Source organism: Trichechus manatus, unplaced genomic scaffold, assembly GCF_000243295.1.
Source record: "Trichechus manatus latirostris isolate Lorelei unplaced genomic scaffold, TriManLat1.0 scaffold00010, whole genome shotgun sequence".
NCBI lineage: Eukaryota > Metazoa > Chordata > Mammalia > Sirenia > Trichechidae > Trichechus > Trichechus manatus.
In genome coordinates this window covers 8,456,693-8,483,277 of record NW_004443946.1, presented here as the reverse complement: position 1 = coordinate 8,483,277, position 26,585 = coordinate 8,456,693, and the positions used below count along the sequence as shown (strand labels likewise).

The 26,585-nt window shown below is 38.9% G+C and overlaps 1 protein-coding gene and 1 pseudogene across 1 annotated transcript in view; one reads left to right on the top strand and one right to left on the bottom strand.

Annotated features, from left to right (window-relative positions):
* Positions 1-16,830, bottom strand: part of TMEM260 (transmembrane protein 260) — an 84,489-nt gene extending 67,659 nt beyond the window's left edge. Inside the window, exons 1-3 of the mRNA XM_004370890.2 lie at positions 16,549-16,830; positions 10,955-10,986; positions 10,074-10,225 (exon numbers count right to left, since the gene is read on the bottom strand). Coding sequence (XP_004370947.1) covers positions 10,074-10,225; positions 10,955-10,986; positions 16,549-16,708 — 344 coding nt within the window. The 5' untranslated portion in view covers positions 16,709-16,830. The remainder of the gene's footprint in view (positions 1-10,073; positions 10,226-10,954; positions 10,987-16,548) is intronic.
* An 881-nt stretch (positions 16,831-17,711) lies between these two features.
* LOC101359865 (ELL-associated factor 1 pseudogene) lies at positions 17,712-18,540 on the top strand (annotated as a pseudogene).
* Positions 18,541-26,585: the final 8,045 nt, after the last annotated feature.

Genomic DNA, 26,585 nt, shown 5'->3' with positions numbered 1-26,585 from the left:
TGAAACAATAATTTGCCTGAAAACATTTTTCTTTTCATATTACATAATTTATCCCTTGTCTATAATATTCCACCAGCTGCTCCTTGGAAACCCTGTGGGGCAGTTCTACTCTGTCCTATAGGGTCACTATGAGTCAGAATCAACTCGACAGCAGTGGGATTTTTTTTTTGTTATAATATTTCAAAGAGAATAATAAAATATAGAAGGTTCACAATTACTTGTATTGTCTTTCATATGCTGATGTCTAAAGAAAGTCCATTACATTTTCTCAAATTTTTGTGAAATTTCAAATAAAATTCCTTCAAGTTGATAACTTGTCTTATTCAGCCAAATATCAATGAACCTTCCATATAATAATAAGTCACTGCATATTTAATAGGAGCCCTGGTAGTGCAGTGGTTAAAGCACTTGACTGCTAACTGAAAGGTTGGAGGTTCGAAACCACCAAAGGCTCAGTGGGAGAAAGATGTAGCAGTTTGCTTCCATAGAGATTTACAGCCTTGGAAACCCTATGGGGTCGCTATGAGTCAGAATCGACTCAACGGTAGTGGGTTTTGGTTTTGCATATTTGAAGAAAAATTAAATGTACAGAAAGCTTAAGTAAGTGATGTTACAAAAATCATACTGATAGAATATTTTCGAAGATGAATCTAGTCTGGATTTGTTATGTAGGAGAGGTGACTAAGCAAACTTGTAGCATCTATTTATGAGTTTACAAGAAAGGTATTTTCCTATGAGTCTATAGAATTCCTAGTCTCCAGTGAATCCACTGTCCTTACTGATCGCTGGTGCCTTTGTCATCTTATGAACCTGTCCAAATATTATCCCTCTCAATGAGTGTGCCCTGTGATGTTTAGCCACAAACTAGTTGTAATCTCTTTTTGGCAATAACTCTAATCAGAACAAATTCTCTCTATAAATTCTCTTCTTCCTGAAAAGGCTACATATTTTATAAAATTTTTGGCACAGTTATATAAGTAGAGTGAAACACTATTCATAAATTTTACTGCTTGTAATACTGTTAAATGAATTGGCAGCCCAAATTTCTGGGTAAGTAATCTTTCTTTTAAAATACATGGAACGAATGTCCAATTTGACATTATTATTTAAGCATCAGCTTTAAATGAAATTTTTCTGAGCCCATAAAACAAGCTGTCTTGTATCATCCATAAAGTCTAGTGTGAAGATGAACTGTAGATAAACTAAGAACCCTAAAAAATCAGACAAAATAACTGTCACCTACCTATAAGCCATGTCTGATTTTCCTTTTTTAAATAAAAATGACGTCATAAAAAATACCATTGTGTTTTCACTTGGCAGTCTAGGAGCCCTAATTTCAATTTTCATTTTATTTATTTCTTTTGATAACTATGCTTAAGCAATTATTATAAAAAAATAAGAAACTAGCAGCTAAAAAGTTTATTTTAATTACACTTAGCATGCTAAAGTAGGATCTTAAAATTAGCTCATTAAAATAAAAAGACATACACTTTTCTATTGAAACTGATGAAATGACTTCAATCAAACCAATAGTAAACTGGAGAAAAAGAAGATAACTTCAGATGAGGTTGTAAATAAAATGAGAACTCTTTTCACCAGAATTTACTAGTATGTTGCAAAATAGTCTAAACCTATTTCCCATCTTAAGAACACCTTACTATGAATTAAACATGTTAACAGAAAAAATGTTTTCTAGTCTCATTCTAATTCTCATAGAGCTTCACAGAAGAAGGTCAAAGGAAAGATTTCTTCAAATAAAATACATATTTTTAGAATCTAAGCTGATTTATAGAAAGATACAATTTTATAAGGTCATATGAAGAAATGATCATGTCTTCAAACACCAATCCTATGATAATTTTAATAACCACTGTACTATAAAAAATAGTCACATGTCAATAACAATAATCAAAATCAAGTTTTTACAGTATTAGAGAGGTACACGTAACTCTTAAGGTTTCACAATAGTTAAAGAAAGCAATGATTTACATGATTCAAAACATCAAATAATCCAAAAGTCATTGTAGTACATTTTCTTTTATATAATAAAACATTTATTTATTTTATATAATAAAACCATGGCTAGTCAATGATGAAAGATATACCAAGACTATGATAGACAGCATAGGAAGGGTAGTGTAGTATTTCAAATTTCACCTAGATAACCCACATAACAGAAATTCTCCACTTGGGTAAGGAAGATATGATGCTTTTAAAAGCATCCTAACAAATCTAAGGATCAGAATCCTTTGGTTAAGGCATAACCGTCTTCTTCTTTGTCCATAAAATCCATGAGGCCTAAATAAGATTCCCCTCCTAAGAAAGGTACTGACTGTGTACTAGTTTTCTCACTGACGGAATACTATTCATTTGTTGACACAGTGGATAAACCACGAGGTTACGATTTATACCAGACACAGGTTTGCTACTGATGATAAAGTATATTTTTCTTCCCACTGCATGTTATTTGATTTTCATGTGTAGTCACATGTTTGTCTAACCCTCAATCAAAAGGCAAATAACAGAAACCTGAAATTCTTTTGGAACACACATCTGATGTGCCTCATAAAATTCAGGAATGTATTTGTCTTCAGTGTAGGCAAATAAATAAATAAATAAAACCCAACACAGAAGGTATACTACCCTCCACCTACATCAAGGACTCCTGTTTGAGTAAGTGGATTTTGAGTATGTAGGCCACAATGCAGCATCTGAGCACCGGTGTTAAATAAAGTACTATTGGTGTCAATTCATGCTGATGACTAAAAAAGTGCAATAGATTAGCCGAAAGAAGTACCATAAAGCAGGATATAATCAACAGCACATCTACCACCCCGATCCTCTCAAGTTTTCATCTTTCTGGGTCTTGTTCATGAAAATGATATAAATGTTCCTGTCCAGATCATTCGCATAATCAACACCCATGTGTTGATCTCTCAATCTTCCTGGCAGATGGTCAAACTGGGAAGCTAAGATGCTGAAAGGTACACTACTGAACTCTCATTTCATGGCAGTTCACTCAACATTCTTTCAACAAATATGTATTGAGCATCTAATACGTGCTCTGTGAGCAAATTATAATCAGTGGTCATTTAAGAGCAGTAAGATCTAAATCTTTTCAAGTTTAGACATAATTAACATAAATTAATAATTTAGGGCACAGTATAAAAACTCACTGCCATTAAGGTGATTCTGACTCACAGCGACCCTATTGGACAGAGTAGAACTGGGCCCATAGGGTTTCCAAGGCTGTAATCTTTATGGAAGCAGACTGCCACATCTTTCTCCTGCAGAGCAGCTAGTGGGTTTGAACTACCTTTTGGTTACCAAAATCTCTGAAATCACCATCACCCACCTAAGAAGACTAAAAACATTTTCATCTAAATGAAAATCACATAATAACCCTTTTTCCACATTTTATAAAAATTTACTCTTACTCCAGATAAAATCCTACCAAGGTTAATTCTCTTTCTCCAGATTCAATCAAAAGGAGAACTGTTTCTACCCTGAATTTTCAGTTACATAAATATTAACTCCCAGTACACAAAAAGGAAATGTACAAAGTATTATTCCTTATTTAAAACCACTAAGTAAAATTGGGGAAAAATTTAAAAGGATTCAGAAATGAAAAAGCACAACATAAGATTATGGACAAAAAACAAACCCACTGTCATCGAGTCGATTCCGACTCATAGCGACTCTATAGGACAGAGTAGAACTGCCCCATAAGGTTTTCAAGGTTGTAACCTTTACGGAAGCTAACTGCCACATCTTCCTCCTGTGGAGTGGCTGGTGGGTTCCAACGACTGACCTTTTGGTTAGCAGCCCAGCGCTTTAACCACTGCACCACCAGGGCTCCTTAAGATTATGAATAGCTTCCACAAATAAAATATAATCACACCATTTCCATTAAAATTAAGATTTTTGCATTAACCAATGAAAGATAAAGCTATCCAGGGTTTAGAACAATTCATTTTATTATATCCTATGAACTTATACCTGACTATCTATTTAAAAAAAAACAACAACACTGAACTTCAATGTACAGGAATCATCATCATTTGCTCTACATTTTATTAAGTTTTCATGGTATGCCAAATAACTCACACAGTGGGAGGCAATATCTAGTTGAGGCACAGCCTAGTTTAAAATAACTCCAAAATTACAGATAGTAGTTAAACTTGTTTGAAATGTTTAAAAATAAAAAAGATCTCAATATTAGCTTTTTATTCAATCTTGACTGTGTATTTTGCATTCAGCAGAACACCTCAAATTGGTTGAAAGTATATTCCCGCATATTTTCCTCAAAGGCACTAACAAAGGCATGTCATCACACTCAGTTCTTTTTAAATGAAAATTAAAAGATGTTGTATTGCTTCAAAAATTTTAAGATACTACAAGTATACGAAGTAAACTAAGATATCTAAATAACTGAAACCAGCACAATGAGGGTATTAAACCACTTTCTTCAGCAACATTCACCAATAATAAACAACAGAGATTTAATATTAAACAGTCTTACTATGCCAAGTTATGAATGAAGTATATTTTAATATTTCAATTCATTAAGATTGTTTTATATTTTTATGGCTTTGAAAATCAGCAAATCTATATGAATTATGATCTATAATTTTAAGCAATATATACATTTATTGTTATAGTCATAGTAACTGATGACTAGTTCCAGCGGCAAAATCTCGGCAGGAAACAGATTTAGAAATTTAAATGTTTTATAAGTTTTTGTAATTGAGGAAACTTTTCATAATCTGACATTTGTTAAAACCACTTATTAGAAATTATGCAGCACAGTAGCTGTGGAAATATGAGCTAGCTTCACAATTATAAAGTCAGCCTATGTAGCCCTCTTCTATTGTATACAGTGGCATAAACCCCACGGCGGCCTATCAGCTAACTGGCAGGCAGGGGGCTGCTCTATTCAAAGTGAGAGATACAAGCTGCAGGGCAAAAACCTGGCAGCTCCCATCTGACCCCACAATCCCCTACTGGTGACAGCTCCAAGCTCCATGGCAAATTAGGCCTTCTCATATTACAATTGGAGAAGACAGATTCCATTAGCAGTATCTGAAATTGAGTGGAGAGCTGCACTGTTATCAGACTTGACTCATAAGCACTGCTATTAATCAGAGCTATGATAGCATTTATATATTTCAAGCTATCTGCTGCCGCTGTGATATTCTGCTACAAAGGGTTGATGGGACTTAGGAAAGTGAACAATAGAGCTTTCTGGGAAAAGCAGAGTAAATCAAGAAAGTCTATGACTTCCGCACATTCTGAAGGGATTGCGGTTTACATAAATTTTCTCCCAATTGGAGATTGAGCTCTTCCTCATCTTACACATGGGATTTAGTTGTCACTCAATGGTAACAGCTGTGAAAAGGTGAAGCGGCCCACCGCTCAGAATATTGCCTTCGCTTTTAAAGCAATTAACCCATGAACAGGAGGATACCTGGTGATATCAAAGGGATTAGGCCAGGCAGTGCATTATTAACATTTCCTTGAACTAATTCTAACTCTGACTAGCTGTCAGAAAAGACTCTACAGTCTTAAAAAAGAGTTTTTGCCCTGCTTTTTTCCCTTCAAAATGAAGTGCTGCTATTTGAGCCTAATATGTCCTTCTACTTATAAGAAAATGCAAATGAACCGAGCTCTTAATATGCTTAACCAGTCCAAGTCAGTGCAATTTTAATACAAGTACGAGAGAAATATGTGATCAATTAACCAGGGATCAAGGCAGATATTCTGCTGAATGGAAATTAATGCTCCAGTACTTTCCATTCTTCTTCAACTACAAAAACTTGGTGACAATTCATTACTTATGCACAGTTACTTTTGAAATTAGGAAGAGCTTCACATTATTCTCTATGGCAATAATCTAAAATACTCTTTAAGCTGGAAAATCCAAATGTCCCTTAAGCAGGAGATTCTGCATTCTCTAAGGTATGGTATTTTAATTTTCTATTCTTTATTGAATGGAACCTTAGCTGAAGCTATAAGAATAGCAGACACAGTATTCAGAATCAAGTGTTCAGTTTCCAAAAGTTTAATCAAATTAATTCTTAGCAGCAACATAATGCTTAGAAATATATAACTTCTAAAAAATATAAAAACTCAAATAAAACACTGGCACAAAACAATCTGCCACAAGGTATCTAAATATAATTGAAATTGATTGTAAGTTCCTTGCAGTAAGCAGGCATAGTTTCAAGAGTTTCAAGACACCTTTAATTGTTATTAATATTCATGTATTCTAGGTAACCTACTTAACATTAAGAGATCTGATTTCTTACTGTACAATCTTAATGGTGTTTAAAAGCTGTTTATGTAAGTTTCCTGAAACAGTGCCTTTTAGAAAAAAATATTTGAAAAATTGCTTATTTAGTGCTTAGTGACTTTAAATCTTGCTTTCTTTAAAATGAGCACTGAATTTGTATTATAAAAACTAAGAGATTTACTTTTAGTTCACAGAGGTGCTCAACAAATATTGTTGAATGAATTCTTCTACAGTTCCATTTGGCCTGTAATAGTTTGAAAAGAATATCCTGACTCCCATGCTTGTTGAGAATATATTCCTTGCCTGTAACTACCAAAATAAATGATACAAGATATGCCCTTATCTGAGATCAGAAGCAATTTGAATCTTCCCTGAGGTAAGGAATTTTTATACAATGCTATCAACATACTCCACTGTCTTTTAGTAACACCACAACACATGAAATGGGAACATGGAGATGTTTTATGATAGTGATTTCAGTACTCCTTCCTGGTTAAGTATATAAGACCTAGTTTGATGTTCTTTAGAAAATAATTTTGAAATTCGAATTGTGCTAAATGGTGCTCATATTCGTGACTTACATTACCTTGAACTTTTTTATTTTATAGTAGTAGGATTTGGAAATTTCCAAAAGAACAGGGGACTTTAAATACCATACTATCAAATTAAAAAATCTTTTACATCAATGGCCTTTAAGAAGTAAATCTCAGTTCCTATAAATCACTGACTATTACATAGTCTTAAATACACAGATGTACACATTAATAAAATGAATACTATTTCATACAAATGAAATGTATTAAACTCACATAATACAATGCTTAAATGCATATAAAGGCTTAAAAATATCCCCTGAAGGTGAAATTCCATAAATAAATACATAGAGAAACAACTGTCACAATCTTACTATTTTTAATTCAATAAACTACAGTGATACATACAGCTTTCTATGTGCTATTTTCCTCATACGCTTTCTACATTAGAGCAAAGCAAATATAAATGAGCTCTTGCCAGCCATTAGGAAAGACTGACAAAAAAATGCAGTGTTAATGATATCTTACGGCTTTTAAAAGCAAGAAAAAGATGCAAGAAAAGCAAAAATTACATGGTAATTGAATGATGAATAAATTGTTCTTTCAATCTAAGTCATGTTTACTGAAAAAAATGGAGCTTTTTACATCAACACATTTAAACAGAAATTTGCTTTTGAAATACAATCTTTGTTTAAAAGGTACAGAAGGTCTTTATGTCCACCCCAAGAGCTAAATATAGTGAATGCTATGTGAACAATTACCTGAAAAAAACCTTAAACCTATTAAAAGAATTAATTGACTGCACACCAGTCAGCACTAATCCTACATGTACAGTAATGTTCTTTTAAGTGACTGGGGGAAGGAGGGGAAAATAAAACTGTTTCCTGGATCAAAACCCTTCAATACTCAATGACAAAATGGAATTATGATTTGGTCTGTAAATGAATAAAGTAGTGAAATGTCTCCTAAACAAATTCTGATAAAGGAGTCAACCTGTAAAGGAATACATTTACTGTACACTGGGACTGAAAAAAAGCTGTCACTGTAACGGCTGTACAGAACTTGTGTCCTGCTGTTGGGTTTATGTTCACAGAAGAAAGGTTTTAAAGGTTAAGTTCAGGTCATACAACAAATGAAATTGTAACAAGCCAGCTGACATTGTATAATGTCTTCTTCCACTCAATCAATAGGCTACTGTTAGTCCTATTACCATAGAGATGGCTTGCTCCTTTCTCAAGGGTGTCTATTGTTTGACAAAACAGATTTGCCACTTGAACTAGGTTGTTCTCAAAGGACGTGTACCTTGTCAATTATTTGTATTCAAAATAATGAAGTATTTTCATATTAAAATGTATGTAAGAGATAATATTGTTAGATTCCTTTTCTGAAAAAAAAAACCAACTTTTTACTTCCAGAGTACTCTAATACTAAAACCACTCCAATATCCAATGTAATCATATTAACAGCTCTGATTTAAAACACATCAGAGCAAGTAGAAAAAATTACCATTAAGAGTGTATATTAAAAGAAAAGGGTTGCAGGCTAGTGTACTAATCTAAAACCCATTATAGTCGAGTATAATAATTAATAAAAGCTATTCTAAAATGTGGACAATTCAAATGAAAATTATTGTCCAAAGCCGTTTGGATTCTGTAAAGATAAAGATTTTCATATATGATTTTTTGCAGAAGTTCTCATGTAGAATGGTATTAACCATTAGTATGTTGAAAAACATGAAAAAGTTTTAGAAAACTAATCACTTTATTTGCATAGTAGCTATTTATATAAACATAACATTTAAAATATGTGTTATATAAAGGATCTTCTAAAATACAGATACAAGTATTGCATCGAGTATTTATCAAAATAAATACAAGTATTGGTTTTCTTAAAATGTATCTTAAAATAGATTGGTAAAATTAATAACTTATACATTAAATAAAGAACAGGTAAGTTCTAAATTTTAACCTACATGCCTAAAAATAAAAAGGATCAGTTTTTCTCTCAACAGACATACTGACAGAATCTAAATTATAAAAGACTCAGAAGGAATAATTCTAATAAAGATTATTCTAATCACTTTGAAAAAGGAAGTATTCATAAGACTGATCAGTACAAGCAGAGATGTTATTTTAAATATCTCACACTTAATTAAAACTTTAGCTATCACTGAAAATCTGAAAGACTGAAATAGAAACTAAACAATGTAGGTAAACATTTAGTAAATGATTAACAATTATAATATTTGAACCTGAAAACTTTCAACAAATAGATTTAAAAGTAAATTTTAGAGTCAAAATAATGTTAGCTTTTACCTTTCCATGAATAATAAGAAGGAAATTTAAAAAGAATTTAGCTAACAGGTAGTAATATCACTCTAATACAAATAAAAATATTAGTCTCCAAAATTATATTTGAAATTGTCTATTCAAATTATAATGTATTTACAAACAAAAACGATTTGTTTTTATAATAAAATCTGTACACTTTTAGAAAAAGTGCTTGTTTTGTTTTTTTCTCTTTGCAGAAAACAGAATTTGTATTTTTCACTATAATCCTTTTAGGCATAGGTTTGATTGAGTTAAGAATGTAGGAGATAGAAACATCAAAGACAAATGAGTTTACCAATATCCTAAACTAATGACCAATTTTTAAAAAGCATAGTACCTTAAAACTAAGAAAGCCTTCCACGAATGAAGTAAATGGAGTCTAATTTACCTACCTTACTTAGAACTATAATGGAACAAAGTGAAACATTACTAAAACCACGTCTCCAATTGATTTCCTCAGCTAATAGCCCCATTTCAAAATAATTTACATGTTCATGTTTAGAATACAATATAATTAGATATTACCACTGGACCTGACAGGCAGCTGCCCATCAGCAATACCGTGATTAATTAAATGCTATTTACCATTTACCAAAAGATGAACTTCATCTTGCTAAATTAACCTGGCCCATCTGCATCTTCATAAAATGACAAACCTCATTAGTTCTGCCTAACCAGAGAATTGTGATAATGAGCTGGTGACACCTTCACTCCATTGTACGAAGTGGAACCAACTGTGTACTAATCATTTGAGAGGTCAAATGCATATGAAATTACTGTAAATTTGAGAAATTGAAATCACATGAGTTAGGAAAACCATTCAAGCAACATTTTTTTTTTAAATTTAATCTGCTTGAGCCATAAGAACGCTTTATCTCCAATTACTTAAGATTAATTTTAGCTTATCAACTACTTTACCTGAAAACGGTGAAAAAAAGTAACGATGCAGCTACTGCTCCAAATAAGCCACAGAGAAGATTGACTCGGTAGGCAACTGAACCAATAGGAAATAGTACAATTGCTAGTTTAGCCACCAGAGTGAACAAAGGGTAGCCAGGAGGATGGGCAACCTACGGAAAAATGAGCAACAGTTATAAGGTTTTCATCTAGTGAGGGAATAGTCACACTGGCTTTAATTGGAAAGTAACTCCTTTTCTCAGACGAGTATAACAATTAAGCGTCAATGACTAAATGTTTGAATAGTGGTTTTCTATTGCAATCCTCTTGTGCCAATACAAATAAATATTTTCTTTAGTGGATTTGGCAGCATCTATTGCATGGTGCATTACCTAGAGAAAGGGTGACATATTTCATTGTCAGTTCTTAAGCAGTTTGTTCTCTGGGTTCACAGTACCTTAAGGTCATTTAAAAGGGCTATTGAAAAAAGCAGGTTCTGAAATATCGTATTGGTAAGAAAGTTGAAAGACCACACTGCTATTGGATTACCACCCTGCTGACAGTCTTCAGGTCTTGCCTAAAGGGATCATGCACCATAATAAAGTTTATTAAATAATAAACTTATTAAAAGTGTTAACCCGATTTATTTTATTCTCCACAGCTTATACAAAATTTGGGGTGATAATAAATCAGCTACTGTATATATAGTAAAGGCTTTGCTTTATAATTTAGTTTAATTGGATTTAAAACTTAAAGTAAATTGTCACATACTGTACTTATAAGTTAGTAAAAACTGGGGTTTGAAAATAAATTAATCTACTTTACTCCATGCTTAATTAAACTTTCTTAATTCCTAAAACTGTTAATGAGAACATTGATTAAACAATAAAACTAATACTTACTCCAAGCTCATATGCGGCTGTGACCAGTTCCCCTGTGAAAAAATAATGTAAAACCAATAATTACTATTGAAAATGACACTCCTCCAAAGTTTTCAAAATCCAAATGCTTGCATTGGGGTTTTGCATTAATTTGACTGGATAAAACTGTAAATCTGTAGAGATTTAACAGCATGAAATAGTCTAAGAATATTTTCTCCCTTAGTTCTTACTGAACAAACTATCTGTGGTAGTTTTGAATAACTGCTCCATGGAAATATAGGTGAATTTTGGTGAAAAAAAAATGCTTATTTTCCCTCCCGAAAGAGTTGCATTCACTTGCAAATATACAATAACTGTTCTGAAGAATTAGTGTAATATGATGTAACAGCCCTTAATAATTTAGCACAAAACCATTTATAAAGATGCAATTTTATACTATGGAAAATGTATAGACATCTTTGTGTACTCCTTCATAAAATGTTCCATACTACTCTAACACTGGCATTTGGATACCTTCTCTACATTAACTAGGTTGGATATCTTGGAATAAATTCCAAGTGTTTATTAACTCCAGGTTATTTTGTTAAGCTCTACCACAACACTTTTTTTTCAAGCCATTAAATCATTATATTATTACATGATCCTCCTTTTTAGTTTCTCACCATTAGTAGTAATTTCTACAATTAGGATGCAGTAATTCAATACTTATTTGTAAAACAATATTTTAAGTAGCCAGAGTACAGGCATTATTTTTGATTTATCCCTATACACCGTAATGTGTACACGAAGTAGGAATCGATCAGTACAAATGATTTATGAAAGTTACTATTACCTATTTGGAAATGTATTAATGTTCATTTTCTACCCTTCAGTGGATATCAATACTCTTCATTTCTACTGCCCCAGCCACAACTTCCCCTCTCAGGCCTAGACCACATCTATAAACTCAATCAATATTTAGGCTAAAATTTCTAGATGGCTGCTCTATGCTTGATGAATGAGGTCCAGATTCCCAGCATCACAGGCCAGGTCTCTGTGGCTTCAAGGTCTCTCTGCTAGGCTGACATCCATGAAGCCTATGCTCACCCCAGGCAAATCTGATCATCCACTGTTTCTTTGGAGTGCCCCTCTTTTGCACCTGTTATCACTCGTTTTCTCATTCTGGAATATTTTCCTCAGCACTCTCCTTTATGTCCTTCAAGGGCTAGTTCAACTGCCACCTTCGCAGTGACACCCTTCCTCACACACACCCCTTCTCTCTTGCCTCCCCCAGCAGAATTAATCACTTCTTCCGCCTTTTCTAGAATCTTGCTCAAGCCTCGCTATTTAGCACTAATTTAGATTGCTGTGTATTTTGGTTAGTTGTTTTCATTCCTGTCTATCCAGTAAGTTACAACTTATCCTATCCAGTCTAGGATCCTATGAAGACATCACCTCCTCTCCCTCCCCTAGCCACACACAAAGAACCAATGCAAGTCCTGCACACAGTGGTTGACAAAAAGACACCACATTGTCAGCCCTGCTACTGAGCACCCCTGAGGTGCACCATGGAAACCTCATGTTGTTGTTGTGTGCCGTGGAGTCAATTCCAACTCACAGTGACCCTACGGGACAGAGTAGAACTGCTCCATAGGGTCTTGTAGGCTGTAATCTTTATGGGAGCAGATCACCAGGTATTTTCTCCGCAGAGCCGCTGGTGGGTTTGAACTACTTTTTGGTTAGCAGCCAAGCACTTCACCATTGCACCACCAGTGCTTCTGGAAACCCCATAAAAAAACCCCTTTGCCGTCTCATCAATTCCAACTCATAGGACTCCCCATAGGGTAGCCAAAGACAGATACTGCTTGCTTAATTACTTAAGAACGTCTTTTAAGTTTTCTGGAGACTTTCAAGAGCACCTTGGAAAAAGGTACTTTTTATATGTTAAATACTTTCAAAAGAAATTAATGGTCTAAAAATGTTTACAAGGAGTGTTCCCTTTCTAACTACTATCAAAGATAGGTATTTTATAGTTTTAGCTCAGAATGGCTTAAAAATCCGTTGCTGCCGAGTTGATTCTGACTCAGCAACCCTATAGGACAGGGTAGAACTGCCCCACAGGGTGTCCAAGACTGTAATCTTTATGGAACCAGACTGCCACATCTTTCTCCCATAGAGCAGCTGGTGGGTTTGAACATCAACCTATTGGTTAGCAGCTGAATGCTTTAACCACTGTACCACCAGTGTTCCGTGCTATGAAGTATATGTAAACTCAAAATTTCAAAGTCACTATTCATTTTCAGGTATTTAAAATCACTACTTAGAATTATTCTTAACATTAAAAGAGGGCTACTACACTATACTAATGGTAATAGAGGCCATTTTCTCTAACTTCTTTTTACCACTAAAAAGTCAGTATGCTGTTATTCTTTAATGGAGTTCTGTTGGTATAGTGACAAATCTGGAATGTAACCAACTTCCATCATCAACTATTAGCAAACGTTAAACTAAAATCTAGATAGAAAAGATGGTACTATTCAAAACCTATAAATGTATCCTTGATAAAGAGCTAAAGGGAAATAACTGTTCTTAAAATTTAATGTAACAAGAAGTGAATAGTGAAAGAAATTCACTGAGCCTCCTGTGTCCTTGTTTTCTCCAAACCCTTTACACTATGGTTCCCTCAAAGTTCTATGGCTACCTTTATCAGAACTACCTGGGTGCTTTTTAAAAGTGAAGATTCCTTGACCATAGCCCACACCGACCTAATCCAGTAAGATCCCCAAGCTTCCAAGGCAATTCTGAAGTCAAAGTACATTCAAGCTTGAGAACCACTACTTTGTGACAGAGTGTCTGCAGACGCTTAACAGTTAAAAAAAAAAAAAAAGGTGGCTTTGTAATTTTATATTAATTACACTATTATAGTCTCATATCAAGTCTGCAAAGACACTACCTTTAAAATATACAAACATCTAGATAAGCTGATTTATTTATCCCAAGAATAACAAATAGAAGCAAAGCCTAGATTTCCATCCTCCCACCTCCACAGGACTTCGAGCATTCCCAGCCTCACTTTTATATAAATGAACTATGTATGGTACAAAAATAAGTTTGGCAAGGCCACACAATGTGATGGATTTAAAAAGAATAATTTAAGATTTATCAGGAAGAAGAATACATGCTTTATACTGGTTTTGTGATGGGTTGTTTATTGGTAGAAAATATATTTCATAAACAAACATTCAAGGAGTACATTAAACATATAAACAAAATTATCAAAGATATATTATGCAAATTTTCCATACTGACATATACTTGGAAAGCAATTTATTTATCATTTCCAAAAAATGAACATAATATTAGAAGCAACCACTTATTTAGTGTCAAACTAAACAAATTAGAACATTGAAAAAGTTTGGTAACTCAAGGTAAACACGTAACGTTATTCTCTGGGGAAAATTACAGTATTAACAGAAGGCAACAATCTTAGATTTTAAATAGACTTCAAATATCACTATGTATTTCATGAAATTCTTTGACAAAGAGTAGAGGTTAAATGAGCATGTTTTAAACTCAATCTACTTGTCTTTTTTTTTTTCTGACTGCCCTACTTATTAGCTGTATGACTTTGGACATAGCTTTAGTTTTCTCCTCTATAAAAGACAGTATCTACCTCATATGGTAGCCGGGAGGGCTAAATAAAGACAATCCATGTAAAGCACTTGGAACAGTGCCTGGCACATAGTAAGCACTCAATAAATGTTAGCTCTTTAGCTATTCATCCCACCCCCATGTTTCACACTCATATCACTCATGAAAAGTAGCTGTTAGATTATTTTTTGGAAAGGTACAGTCCTACCTAACCTCCGAGTAATGCTCTCCAATGTCACAACTCTTACAACTATAAAGTTATTTTTGTTGTTCAATATAAACCTTGGAAACATGTAACTCCATCCCCACCCCACTTATGAAACACTATCCCTGTTACTCCCATAAGCCCTGAAAAAGTTAATGATTTCAAAATGGAACATAAAGAATCCTCAATGTGGTAGACAACCTCCAAGATGGTCCGCCACAATTGCCAATTCTTGGTATTGTCTCTTGTGTAATCCCCTCCCCTTGAATATGGGCTGGATTTATTGACTCACTTCCAGGAATAAAATAAGGCAGAAGCAAGATTGTAACAAAGATTGGGTTACAAAATACCAGAGGTGTCAGATTTAGGTGAGACTTAGGAGTCATCTCTCTCTCTGAGAGAAGCCAGATATCCTAGGAGAGGCCCACATGGCAAAGAACTGGTGTTGTCAGACAACGGCCACAGGATTGCGCTTGGACGTATATCCTTCCCAAATTAAGCCTTGAGATGATTGTGCAGCCCCAGCCCACACCTTGATAACTTTCTGGGAGACACTGAGTTAGAGAACCAAGCTAAGCCATATCCAGATTCCTGACCCATAGATACTAAGAGATAAAAAACGTTTAAGCCCTAAATTTGGGGGTAGCTTGTTATGCAGCAAATACAGCTAATACACTCAATTTCTTCCTTAGTCTCACTACCTGAATTTACAACAACGTTTTGCCAAAATTACTGGTCATTAGTACCTATTATTGAATATTTACTTAATTTGGCAGTGAAACAAAACCAAAAACAAAACCTAGATCTTGTTCACATCCCAAATATAAAACAATTATAAATGATTACAATGGCCCACAAGTCGTGTTCTTCTTTAATTGAAGCAGCTTGCTTTAAGCTTCATCTGCCTTCCACTCTCTTAAAAGTGTTCTCCCCCAAATTTTTGCGTGGCTGGCTCTTCTCCTTATTCAGGTTTCAACTGAAATGCCACCTCCTGCAGAGGCCTTTCCTGGCTAGCCATTCTAAAGTAGCCAAAACCCGCTACCACTCGAAATAATATTACCATCTTGATGTCTCCATAATTCATTACTATCTAATATGTCCCTGAGTCTTCGTGGTGCAGTACTTAAGTACTCCACTAACCAAAAAGGTCAGTGGTTGGAACCTACCGGCCACTTTGTGGGAAAGAGCTGTGACAGTCTGCTTCCATAAAGACTTACAGCCTTGGAAACTCTATGGGTCAGTTCTACTTTTCTACAGGGTCGCTATAAGCCGGAATGGATTCGACAGCAACGGGGTTTTACGGTATGTCCTTGTTTATTCGGTAATTTGTGTATTTAATCTCTCCCCGAACTACAATACTATCCATGAGACTTGTTCATCACTACTGTATTCTTTGTGTCTGAAACACAAGAAAAATTCAATAAATATTATCTGCGCATTAAAGGAATGGAAAGCAAAAACTTAGGACCAGAAAAATGATCTGAAGTGGAGGTCGTTAAGTTCCATCAGGCGAAACCAACAAGCCCGGTCTCCAAAGCCTGAGAACTAAAGAAACCAAAGTTTAACAAGAGTGGAAACAGAAGTTGGTTCTGGAACGCAAAACCCCACGCTGGGCACCGACGGGTGGATGGAGGGCCCGGGCTGACCCGCCCTAGTGAGCAGGGCCCAAGGTTGGAGGACCAGACCCACCCTCCTGAAGAGGCTGAGTGTCAGACGCTGCCCTTGCCCGCTCCAGGACCGGGGGAGAGGCACAGGAAGGACGACTCTGAGAGTACTTTACCGGAGTCTCCCCCCGGCACCGACGGGGGCAGCGTGAGAGTGAACACGGCGGCCACAGCAGCGAACACGATGGCACCGCCGCGGAGACCCCCGGAGCGCCGCGGCCCTGCCCGGGCTGTCCGCCCCCGGGACAAGTCCCTGCTGTCACCATGGAGACCCATAGACCAGTGAGGGCCGGGGAAGGAGGACACAGACGGCCCAAAAGCCTCGGTGCCTCAGGTAGCTTCCGGGCCAAGAAGCAACTGCAACCCGCCGGGACGCCGAGGCGACTTCCGGGTCCAGCGGGCGCTGGCCGGGCCGCACCATTCTCCGCAAGGGCGGGGGAAAGAGAAAATGGTAGGCCTCGCAAGAGCCAGCGCCGGGGAGGTTTCCGATAACATCCCATACGCTGGGGCTTACAATCTTACAGTGAGCTTTAAAATAACTAATTAATGGGTGGATAATTCTCTTTAAAAAGTGAGACTGGACATAAACTACCATCTCTATGGCTATTGCCCCTTTCGTACTAACTTGGTCGGTTCTGATAGAGAGAAGCAAGGTCGAAAACCAGGAGTGAGGAAGGACATGTACTGCCCTCTATGGTGTGGGGTGGAACTACACAGAAAGGCCAAGATAGCTAGGTAAACGACTGCCACTGAGTTGATCCCAACTCATAGCGACCCTATAGGACAGAGTAGAACGGCCTCATAGGGCTTCCAAGGCTGTGAATCTTTAAAACGGAAGCCGACTGCTACATCCTTCTCCCGCAAAGCATGCTAGTGGATTCTAACCTCTGGCCTTTCAATTAGCAGCCGAGGGCTTTAACCACTGTAAGATAGCTAACAAAAATCATACAAAAAAAACCCAGTGCTGTAGAGTCATTCTGACTCATAGCGACCCTATAGGACAGGGTAGAAGTGCCCCATGGGGTTTCCAAGGAACAGCTAGTGGATTTGAACTGCCGACCTTTTGGTTAAGCAGCCATAGCTGTTAACCACTGTGTCACCAGGGCTCAAGATAGCTAACTAAGCGCCTAACGTGTTAAAACAAGGGGAAATGAGTTGGTTCCGGCCCCTGGTGGGCGCCGGCTTGGCTCTCCGCACGCTCTGTAGCGGTGTCCAGGGCCCACAGCCGTCCCGGACGCCGGGCCGCGGCCGCGCCAGGAGAGCGCCCGGCCGGGCGCGAGGCTGGCGCGGGGCCATGAACTGGACCGCGAACCTGCTGCTGGACCGCGAGGAGCAGTGCCTGTGTTTCGGCGAGAGCTTCGAGAAGTGGCCGCTGGCCTCTTTCCACACCATTCGCTATGATTTTATGCCAGCGTCTATAGACACTTCCTGTGAAGGAGAGCTTAGGTTGGCAAAGGAGATGAAGTCACAGTTACGCTACCACATATCCCTGGATCCACAACGCCAATGACTGTGTTCAAGGGGAGCAAGCGGCCCTATCAGAAAGACTGTGGGCTCATTATTAATCATGACACTCGTGAATATGTGCTGGAAAAGCTCAGTAGCAGCATTCAGGTCAAGAAAACGAGAGCTGAGGGGAGGAGTAAAATCCAGGGCGAATGGAACAACAAGCCCACTCATCCCCCACAAGCATCACAGCCGCCACCGCCGCCTCCTCCTCCACCTATGTCATTCAGAGCTCCAACGAAGCCTCCAGCTGGACCTGAGACTTCTTCGTTGAAAGATAACCCCTCACCTGAACAGCAGCTGGATGACATCAAAAGAGAGCTGAGGGCCAAAGTTGGACATTATTGAACAAATGAGCAGCAGTGGGAGCAGCTCCTCAGACTCCGAGAGCTCCTCAGGAAGCGATGATGACAGCTCCAGCAGCGGAGGTGAGGATGATGCGCCAGCCTCCCCTCCACAGCCTTCACACAAGCGGCCCTTCAACAGCAGGCCCACCGTCGCCAACGGGACCAGCCGGCCGCAAGGCACTAACCAGCTCATGAACACCCTCAGAAATGACTTGCATGCAGTTGAGTGAATCTGGCAGTGACAGTGATGACTAGAGCCGAATCTTTAGAAATCTACTTTTTCGGTGCGCAAACACGCTGCAAGACCAGGCTACTTTAGCATGGAGTCCATTGCCAAGAGGAGAACGTGGAGCAGTGACTGTAGTAGGAGTTTGAGGCTCTGGAGCACTCAGATATTCAAGTCCTTAACTTAGAGGTGACGGGTGATTTTCTCATGTACTTTTTGAGCCATCTCATGTTTCAAAATTTAAGTAGATCTGTAGAAGAGCTAACAGAATTCTGATTTGGCTAACATTGTTAATGAAAAACACAGACAAATGCGCACTGTTCTGGGTTACTCAGAAGCCACACCTTCCCCAGGCCAAGTGATTCAGTTTTCAGCAGCCAGCGGTTTGGCCAAGTGGTCTGCACCAGTGAAATGAAACAGTCTTTGAGATGTAGGAGGGGGGAGAAACCTCAAATTGCAGCATAGAAGTATGTTAAGACCACTGTAAATTGCTGACACAAAGTGGTAAGTTATGCCTGACCCAGCCTGACAATCCTGTGTAGAATTGGACTTCAAGCCTGAGTCCTAGAGTGTCAGCTGGGCAGAAGCCTGGAGACCTGCTAGTTCAGCCCGCTCATTTACAAACAAGAAAGGGAAGCACACAGCTGGTGTGTGGCAGGTCTCCTGCCCCGACTCCAGGCTTTTCCCACTGCTCTCTTGCTTGAATCTCATTTGTTGAAATCAGAGATTCTTCTACTAGGACTTTAAATGTACATTGGAGCTTTTACTGGATTCCAAAAGACAATAGTGTTGAGAACTTCCAGCTTGAATTTAGATCTAGACAGTCCCTGAATATCTGAGGCTGGGTGAACAAATCAGACCAGCAGCCACTAGGCTAACTTGTGTGACTTGATTAAATTGGGGCTTTCTTTCCATGTAGAGCCGTACTAAGTGTCCTTCATTCAGTGGATTTTAGGGAGGGGAGCTGTAGGGAGTGGGGAGAGTTGAAGTGAAGAAACCTCTGTGAACAAATGAACCAGCAGTAAGTTTCCAAAAACCAGAATCTAGATAGGAGTTCTGCAATATGAAAGGAGAACGTTCTCTGATAAGGTGTCTCTGTTCATGCTTTTGTACCACTGTTCGTGCCAGCCTCCCAGACAGATTTGTATTTTTATAGACAACTAGAACAAAGTCACAAGAGTGCCTTTTGCCGTGTGCAGTTTCCAGATGAATCTGTTGCAGGAAACTGGTCACTAGTAAATGTTCCATACTGAGTGAATGTGTGATAAATCATCCCGTAATTAGTATGGAGTAATCCATAGTAGAATGAATATGTCCTGAGAAATTTCCATCTACTTTGGTTCAGTGGGCATCAAGACATTAAAAATGATTATCCTCCCTCAGATCTCTCCACTTTATGGCCCTCCCTCCCCAGCTGTTAGAAGGAAGCAGTCTATACTGAGGAAGGAAATCGATGGTCCATGGTGGGAGCTTTGGTTAGAGTCGCATCTATGTGGATGAAGCAGAGTATCGACTCCTGCTTCATCCACATAGTGACTGACCCAGGGGGCTGGACACATGGGCAAGGAGCCAGGGGACCCATCGTCCAGCAGCACACTCACACCACTCAACCCAAGTGGAGGTCAGAGGTACCTCTCATGCCCTGTGGTGGCTTCTCAGCTTATCACGAGCTGTCAGTGGATTTAATGGTATATAGGAACTTATTTATGATGAATTGATAATTGATTTATAATTCCTTGGTAATGATGACAGCTCAAGGAAGGTAAAGGTCATGACTGAGAGACTTGAATTGTTACTGGATGTGGGAATTGTTTCACTGCTCTTAACTTGCTCAAGCTGGGGCAAGTTTTAGGAACTTGAACTAAACATATCTATTTAAGCCTCTCTTTTGTTTGTTTTTATAGGAGTGTCTGCGTGCAGCTCTGGCCTTGGTGAGTCAGGATCTTCGTGCTCAGACCCTCTCTACCCTCATCTGTCCTATCCGGCACTCCAGCACAGCTCCAGCGTGGGTCTCTGCACAAAGCTGTCAGTGGTTCCCTTTGTCCCCAGCCCCAGCTTTACCGACCAGAGTAAGGAATCTTTTCTCCTTGGAAATCAAGAATTTGGCCTCACAAACTGCTTTTCACGAGTATCCTTGGGCTAGCCAGATTGGACTTCTTGTTCTTCCTCCTCTGTGCCTTCTTTCAGCCTGCTCCCTCAGCCTGCAGGAACCTCCCCTTTACCCTCCTCCTCCTCCTCACCCCTCCAGACTCCACTCCTGAGGTTCTGTAGGTGCCATCCTCATGGATTCTTCCTCTTTTTCTTTCAACCCACATGGAGTGCCCTGTGTGCGTTTACTGACCTTCCTCCTGCTTGAACTCTGGTTGATGTGAACTCCTTAAAAGCAGGGACTGTCATTCTCATCTCTATCCCAGAACTGGGGTGTCCACAGGAACAGACATTCAGATGCTTATAGCCTGGTTGGGGAGGAGGCAGAGAGAACTAATGGTGGAGTACAGAAAATACAAGAGAAATTCCTGGCATTTGGAGACAGCTGAAAACCATCCATGCTGATTTTCATGATTTTGAAGTCTCTAATTATTAAAATTCCCTTTTATTTGCTCTATACAACGTCTGCCATTCTGAGTCATGTAGGCGAGGCGTGAAGACTTAAGTCTGAATTATCCAAGGCCCCATGGCAAGCCACAGTAAAGACATGATTTGGGGAAACAATACAAATAAACTAGAGATCTGCAATGATGCCACTCATTAACTCCTTTATTTCTGTAGCAGAAGCATTTTTTTCTATGTTTGGTATGAATTTCCATGTGCTTTGGTGGTAGGAAAACTTGAAAATTCCCAAATCTTACTTCCCTATTTGAGAGGCTGGTTCAGTAGGGGTGTGTGTGTATGTAAAAGAGAGAGAGAAAGATGTATTTGTTACATTATTTTGAAAGAGAAATAGTCTGTTACGTGGATGTGTGTTAGGTACGGCCAAACTGGATGTTTCCATCTGGCAAAGAAGGTAGGATTCCCGAAACTCAGGCCTTAACCAGTAGGTTGGAAGACAAGACCAATTGAAGCATTATGAAATGTGTGTTTATGTTGCTCTTGTTAATTCTGTCTTGGTTTTATTGTCTCGTTCTTTAATGATTTTTAAAATCTTGTGCCTTAAAGTTTATATTGCTTAATTATGAAGAAGACATGCATGTTTACATTCATGTAACATATTTGCTGTGTAAAGTTTTCTTTTTAGTTTATTTTCTTAAAAGATCATTATATTTAAGTAAAAAATGAAGGTCAGCAATACAAGAAAAGGGAAATGTCTTTATAGTATGTGTAAAAGTAAGCCAATAAATATGTTAATTGCGTGTTTACTTCAATGAATTATAAACCCGTGTGCTAATTATTAAATCACTAAGTAATTTTCAGAGAGATTAAGATAAGCTAGTTTGTCCGTTTTGTTTTTTCTTGTCGCATGAGGAAAACTCTGTACATAGGTGAGCTGGGAAACTTGATTTTCTGTATTCATACAAATAACTCGTATCATGATACAAGTTTCTCCTATTTAATGAAGAGAGAGATTTTGACCAAGCTTTGACTACAAAGTGGGGAATGAAACAAACATAGTACTTTCCAGTTAGCTGCAGTGCAAAAGAAGAATGAAGGCTACTGGTCAACCACCATAACACAGCTCTTAGCAAGCTTTTAAAGCTTTCATTTTACATTATCATAGCAATTATTCAGGAGTGGGAGGAGAAGAGGATAACTTCCACAAAATGCATCTCAAAATTCACTGAAAATCAATGACAATTTAAAACATGTTGCCTACAATCCAACAGGAACACAATGTCTCAACTGTAGAGAAACATACAGCTACATTGATTGGCAGTCATTGTGCCAGCCTACCTTAGTCTTTCTAAGCTACTTATGTAATGGTTCCCCAGCTATATTTTGAGTTCCTGGACTGCAGGGACTGTGTGGTAGACTGCTTCTGAAATGGCACCCAGTGATCCCTGACTCCTGGTACTTAACCAGTTGCCCTTGAGTCAATTCCAGCTCATGGCAATCCCATGTTTGTCAGAGTAGAACTGTGCTCCATAGGGTTTTCAGTGGCTGATTTTTTGGAAGCAGACTGCTAGACCTTTCTTCCAAGGGGCCTCTGGTCGAACTCGAACCTCCAATCTTTTTTTTTTTTAGCGACTGAGCACGTTAATCATGACCTGTTTGCACTACTCAGGGACTCCTCCTGGTATTTAACTCATGTGTAATTCTTTCCCCTTCTTTGTGGGCTGAACCTAGTGACAAGTCCAGTCAGGCAAAAGTCGTAAGATCAGTTTCGAGATTAGGTTATAAAAGACTGATTTTCGCCTTGTTTGCACTCTCTCACTGGCACTTTCCTCTCTTGCTCTCTCCCTTGTTCCCTCCGATAAAGCCAGCTACCATGTTGTTAACTGCCCCATGGAGAGGTCCACATGGCAAGGAACTGAGGGACATCTCCAGCCAACAGCCAGGGAGGAACTGAGGCCCTCAGTCCAACAACCTGTGAAGCACGGAGTCCTGGCAACACCATGTGAATGAGTTAGGAAGTGGATCCTTCCTAGTTGAGCCTTGAGATGACTATAACCCCTGCCAAGACCTTGATTGCAGCCTGTGAGAGACCCTGAAGCAGAGGACCCAGCTAAGCCTCACCTGGATTCCTGTCCTACAGAAATTGTGAAATAATAAATGTTGTTGTTATAAGTCACTAGGTTTTGGAGTACTTTGTTACTCAGCAGTAGATAACTAAGATTGTCTTCTATTTCTTTTCTGAAAGAACATGCCAATGAATAATATTGACAGAGCCAAGCATATACTTCTTTCCGTTGTATCAATTTCAACTTCTACACATGAGCTGTATAAAAAGATAAAATTCTACCATGGAAAATTACTTTCAAAAGGGCATAATTCTCTGCCCATGCTTGGGAAGTAGAAATAAGAACTAGAAGTACACATCTGGGAGTCGTTCACATAAGGACGATATGAACAAATAAGTTGACAAAGGTAAAGTGTAGAAAGAACAACCAACCCAAACCCACTGCTGTCGAGTTCTGACTCATAGTGACCTTATTAAGACAGTAGAACACACGTGAGACATCTACCAGGTGTTAAAAGGAGAATGGCAGGCTGGGCAGTTGATTCCATTGCTAGCATTTTCTTTTTTTCCACAAACCCAATAAAAGGGCTTCCTTTCCCTGTAGGAATGCCCTTTGTTGAGTGCTTCATTTGGTTGAACCATGAGGGTGGGTTCAGGACATTTGGAATAAGCTAACAGTGAATCAATGGAATTAGTCCAGGGGCTATTCTGCAAGTGTTATTATTGAGATTCAAATATGCTACCTTAGGGACAGATGAGACCTTTCTTCTCTGTGCACAAGATGCGTTTAGTACCTTTTGTGGTCTTCACCTTGGAAGGCAAAGTCTTAGACACGAAGGGTGGTACATAAAACATACATGTTTCTAGAATGAAGGGAGATTGCAAGAGCACGGAGGTAGGAGCATGGAGTGAACAGACAGCGTGCACAGATTGCAGGAGGTAGTTAAGAGTTTGTGAGATAGGCTTCATGACAGATTGGTAATCTCACCAGAGCCCAGGAACATGGTGGTAGCTGGTCTACTCAGGAGCAGGCGGCATGCTCCTTTCAGGAATATAGGATAATGGTTAAGTTCGTGGGCTCTAGAGTCAGAAAGCCTGAGTACGACTCCAAAATTACTAGCTGAGAAAGTTACTTAACTTCTCTTAACCTTATTTTTCCCAACTATAAAACGGGGACATTATGGGAATTAAATAATCTAGGTTCAGTGGTAGAATTCTCGCCTTCCTTGTGGGAGACCCAGCTTAGATTCCCAGCCAGTGCACCTCACGTACAGCCACCACCTGTCCCTCAGTGGAGACTTACATGTTGCTGTGGTGCTGGACAGGTTTCAGCAGAGCTTCCAGACTAAGAAGGACTAGGAAGAAAGGCCTGGTGACTTACTGCCAAAAATCAGCCAGTGAAAACCCTGTGGATCACAACGATCTGATCCGCAACCAATCATGGTGATGCTGCAGGAAAAACAGCATTTTATTCCATTTGCATGGGGTTGTCATGAATCAAGGGATGACTTGAACAACAACAAAGTTCTTAGCACAGAGACTTGCACACAGTAAGTGCACAACAAACATTGGTTATTATCACTTCTCTCTTCAAAAATATCAATTGCATATCTGCTGTGTGCCAGGCTCTGTGCACTGGTAAACAATTTTAAGTATGCAGCATTATTTCTGCCCTTCCAGAGCTTATATCCCCATTGTGGTCGAGTCTATTCTGACTCATAGCAACCCCACAGCACAGAGTAGAAATGCCCCATAGGGTTTCTAAGGAGCGGCTGGTGAATTTGAACTGCCAGCATTTTGGTTAGCAGCTGAATGCTAAACCACTGTGCCACCAGGACTCCAGAGCTTATATACTAGTAAACAAAACCAGTTGCCCTCATGTCAGCTCTAACTCATGATGACGTCACGTATGTCAGAGTAGAACTGTGCTCCATAGCATTTCCAGTGGCTGACTTTTCAGAAGTAGACTGCCAGGCCCTTCTTTTGAGGTGCCTCTGGGTGGACTGAAACCTCCAACCTTTCAGTAGCAGCTGAGCAGGTTAATCGTTTGCACACCCAGGGATACAATAAGTAATCTGGCAATTGCAATACTCTGTAATAAGGGCTATGACTGGGGAAATACAGGATGTTACGAGATTACATAGATGATTTCAAGGAAACTGAGCCCTGAAGGCAGAGTAGGAGTTAGCAAGACGAGCGCTATTGGGGAAGGAGGGAATGGGCGGTGTGTGTGAAGACCTGAAGTTAGAGAGGGCAGGCACACTCAAGCAAACCAGGTCTGCGTGCCTTGACTGCAGAGCACAGGGTAGGCTAACAAGGTGAGGCTGGGGAGGACCTCTGGGGACACATCACACAGGGATAGTAATCCAAGTGGGGCAGATAGGAATGTTAACTCACACTACCAGGGCAACATTGATTTTATTCAATAAACCAAATTTAATTTGTTTTGAGTCTCTATTTGGTTGTCAGGAAATTCACTCTGTCATTACGTATTGGGAATCCTTCCTACCCTATCCCAACCCCACCAGGGTCATATAAAATCCTTGGAGACTTAACACCCATTGCCATTGAGTGCATTCCAACTCATAGCAATCCTATAGGACAGAGTAGAACTGCCCCATAGTGTTCCCAAGGCTGTAATCTTTACAAAAGCAGACTGACACATTTTTCTCCCAAAGAGCTGCTGGTGCATTCAAACCACCGACCTTTTGGTTAGCAATTGAGCGCTTAACCACTGTGCCACCAGGGCTTGTTGGAGACTTACACTGGCTACAACATTCAGGGCACAGCCCTCTATGGGCTCACGGTACTCATGTTTTATTGTTGAAGTTCACATTGATAGCAAGCGCTATAAATCCCAGTACCAAGTTTGAGTCCATGAAGTTTTTTCCCCTTGGATACCAGAAATGACTCTCTGTGTATAGCCCCCATCCCTGTTCCCTTTACTCTACCACAGCATCTCCATTTGTCCTTACAATGATGTGTTTACAAGTGAACCTGGGTCTCCACTCACTTGAGAACTTCAATATTCTTGTGTCTTACTTCTGGAAATCTTTCTCACGTCTCTAGTTTGGCTACTCTGCCTCTTCAAACCCCAGCTCTTGTTCTCTTCCTCTCCCTTTCTTTGACAAACCAACATCCATGAGCCCAGTGTCATAAATGAAAGCCAGGACGAGAGCTATCTTCTTCCTGATAACGTCTCTCACTTCTCCAACACAGACCCAAAAGAACACAAAGATCTGACTACCTTCTTGGGATGGGGCAAGGAGAAATACCTACAGCAGCAAAAACAAAACTGAAATTGATCTCATAATATCTTATGCTGTCATATATATCATACTAAGATCTTTATCCTAAAAACATTAGGAAGCTATCAAAGGGTTATATGATTTGTGTTTTAGAGAGTTAACTCCGGCTGCAGAGTACAGAGGAAGGCAGTAAGAATGGAGGGAGGCAAAG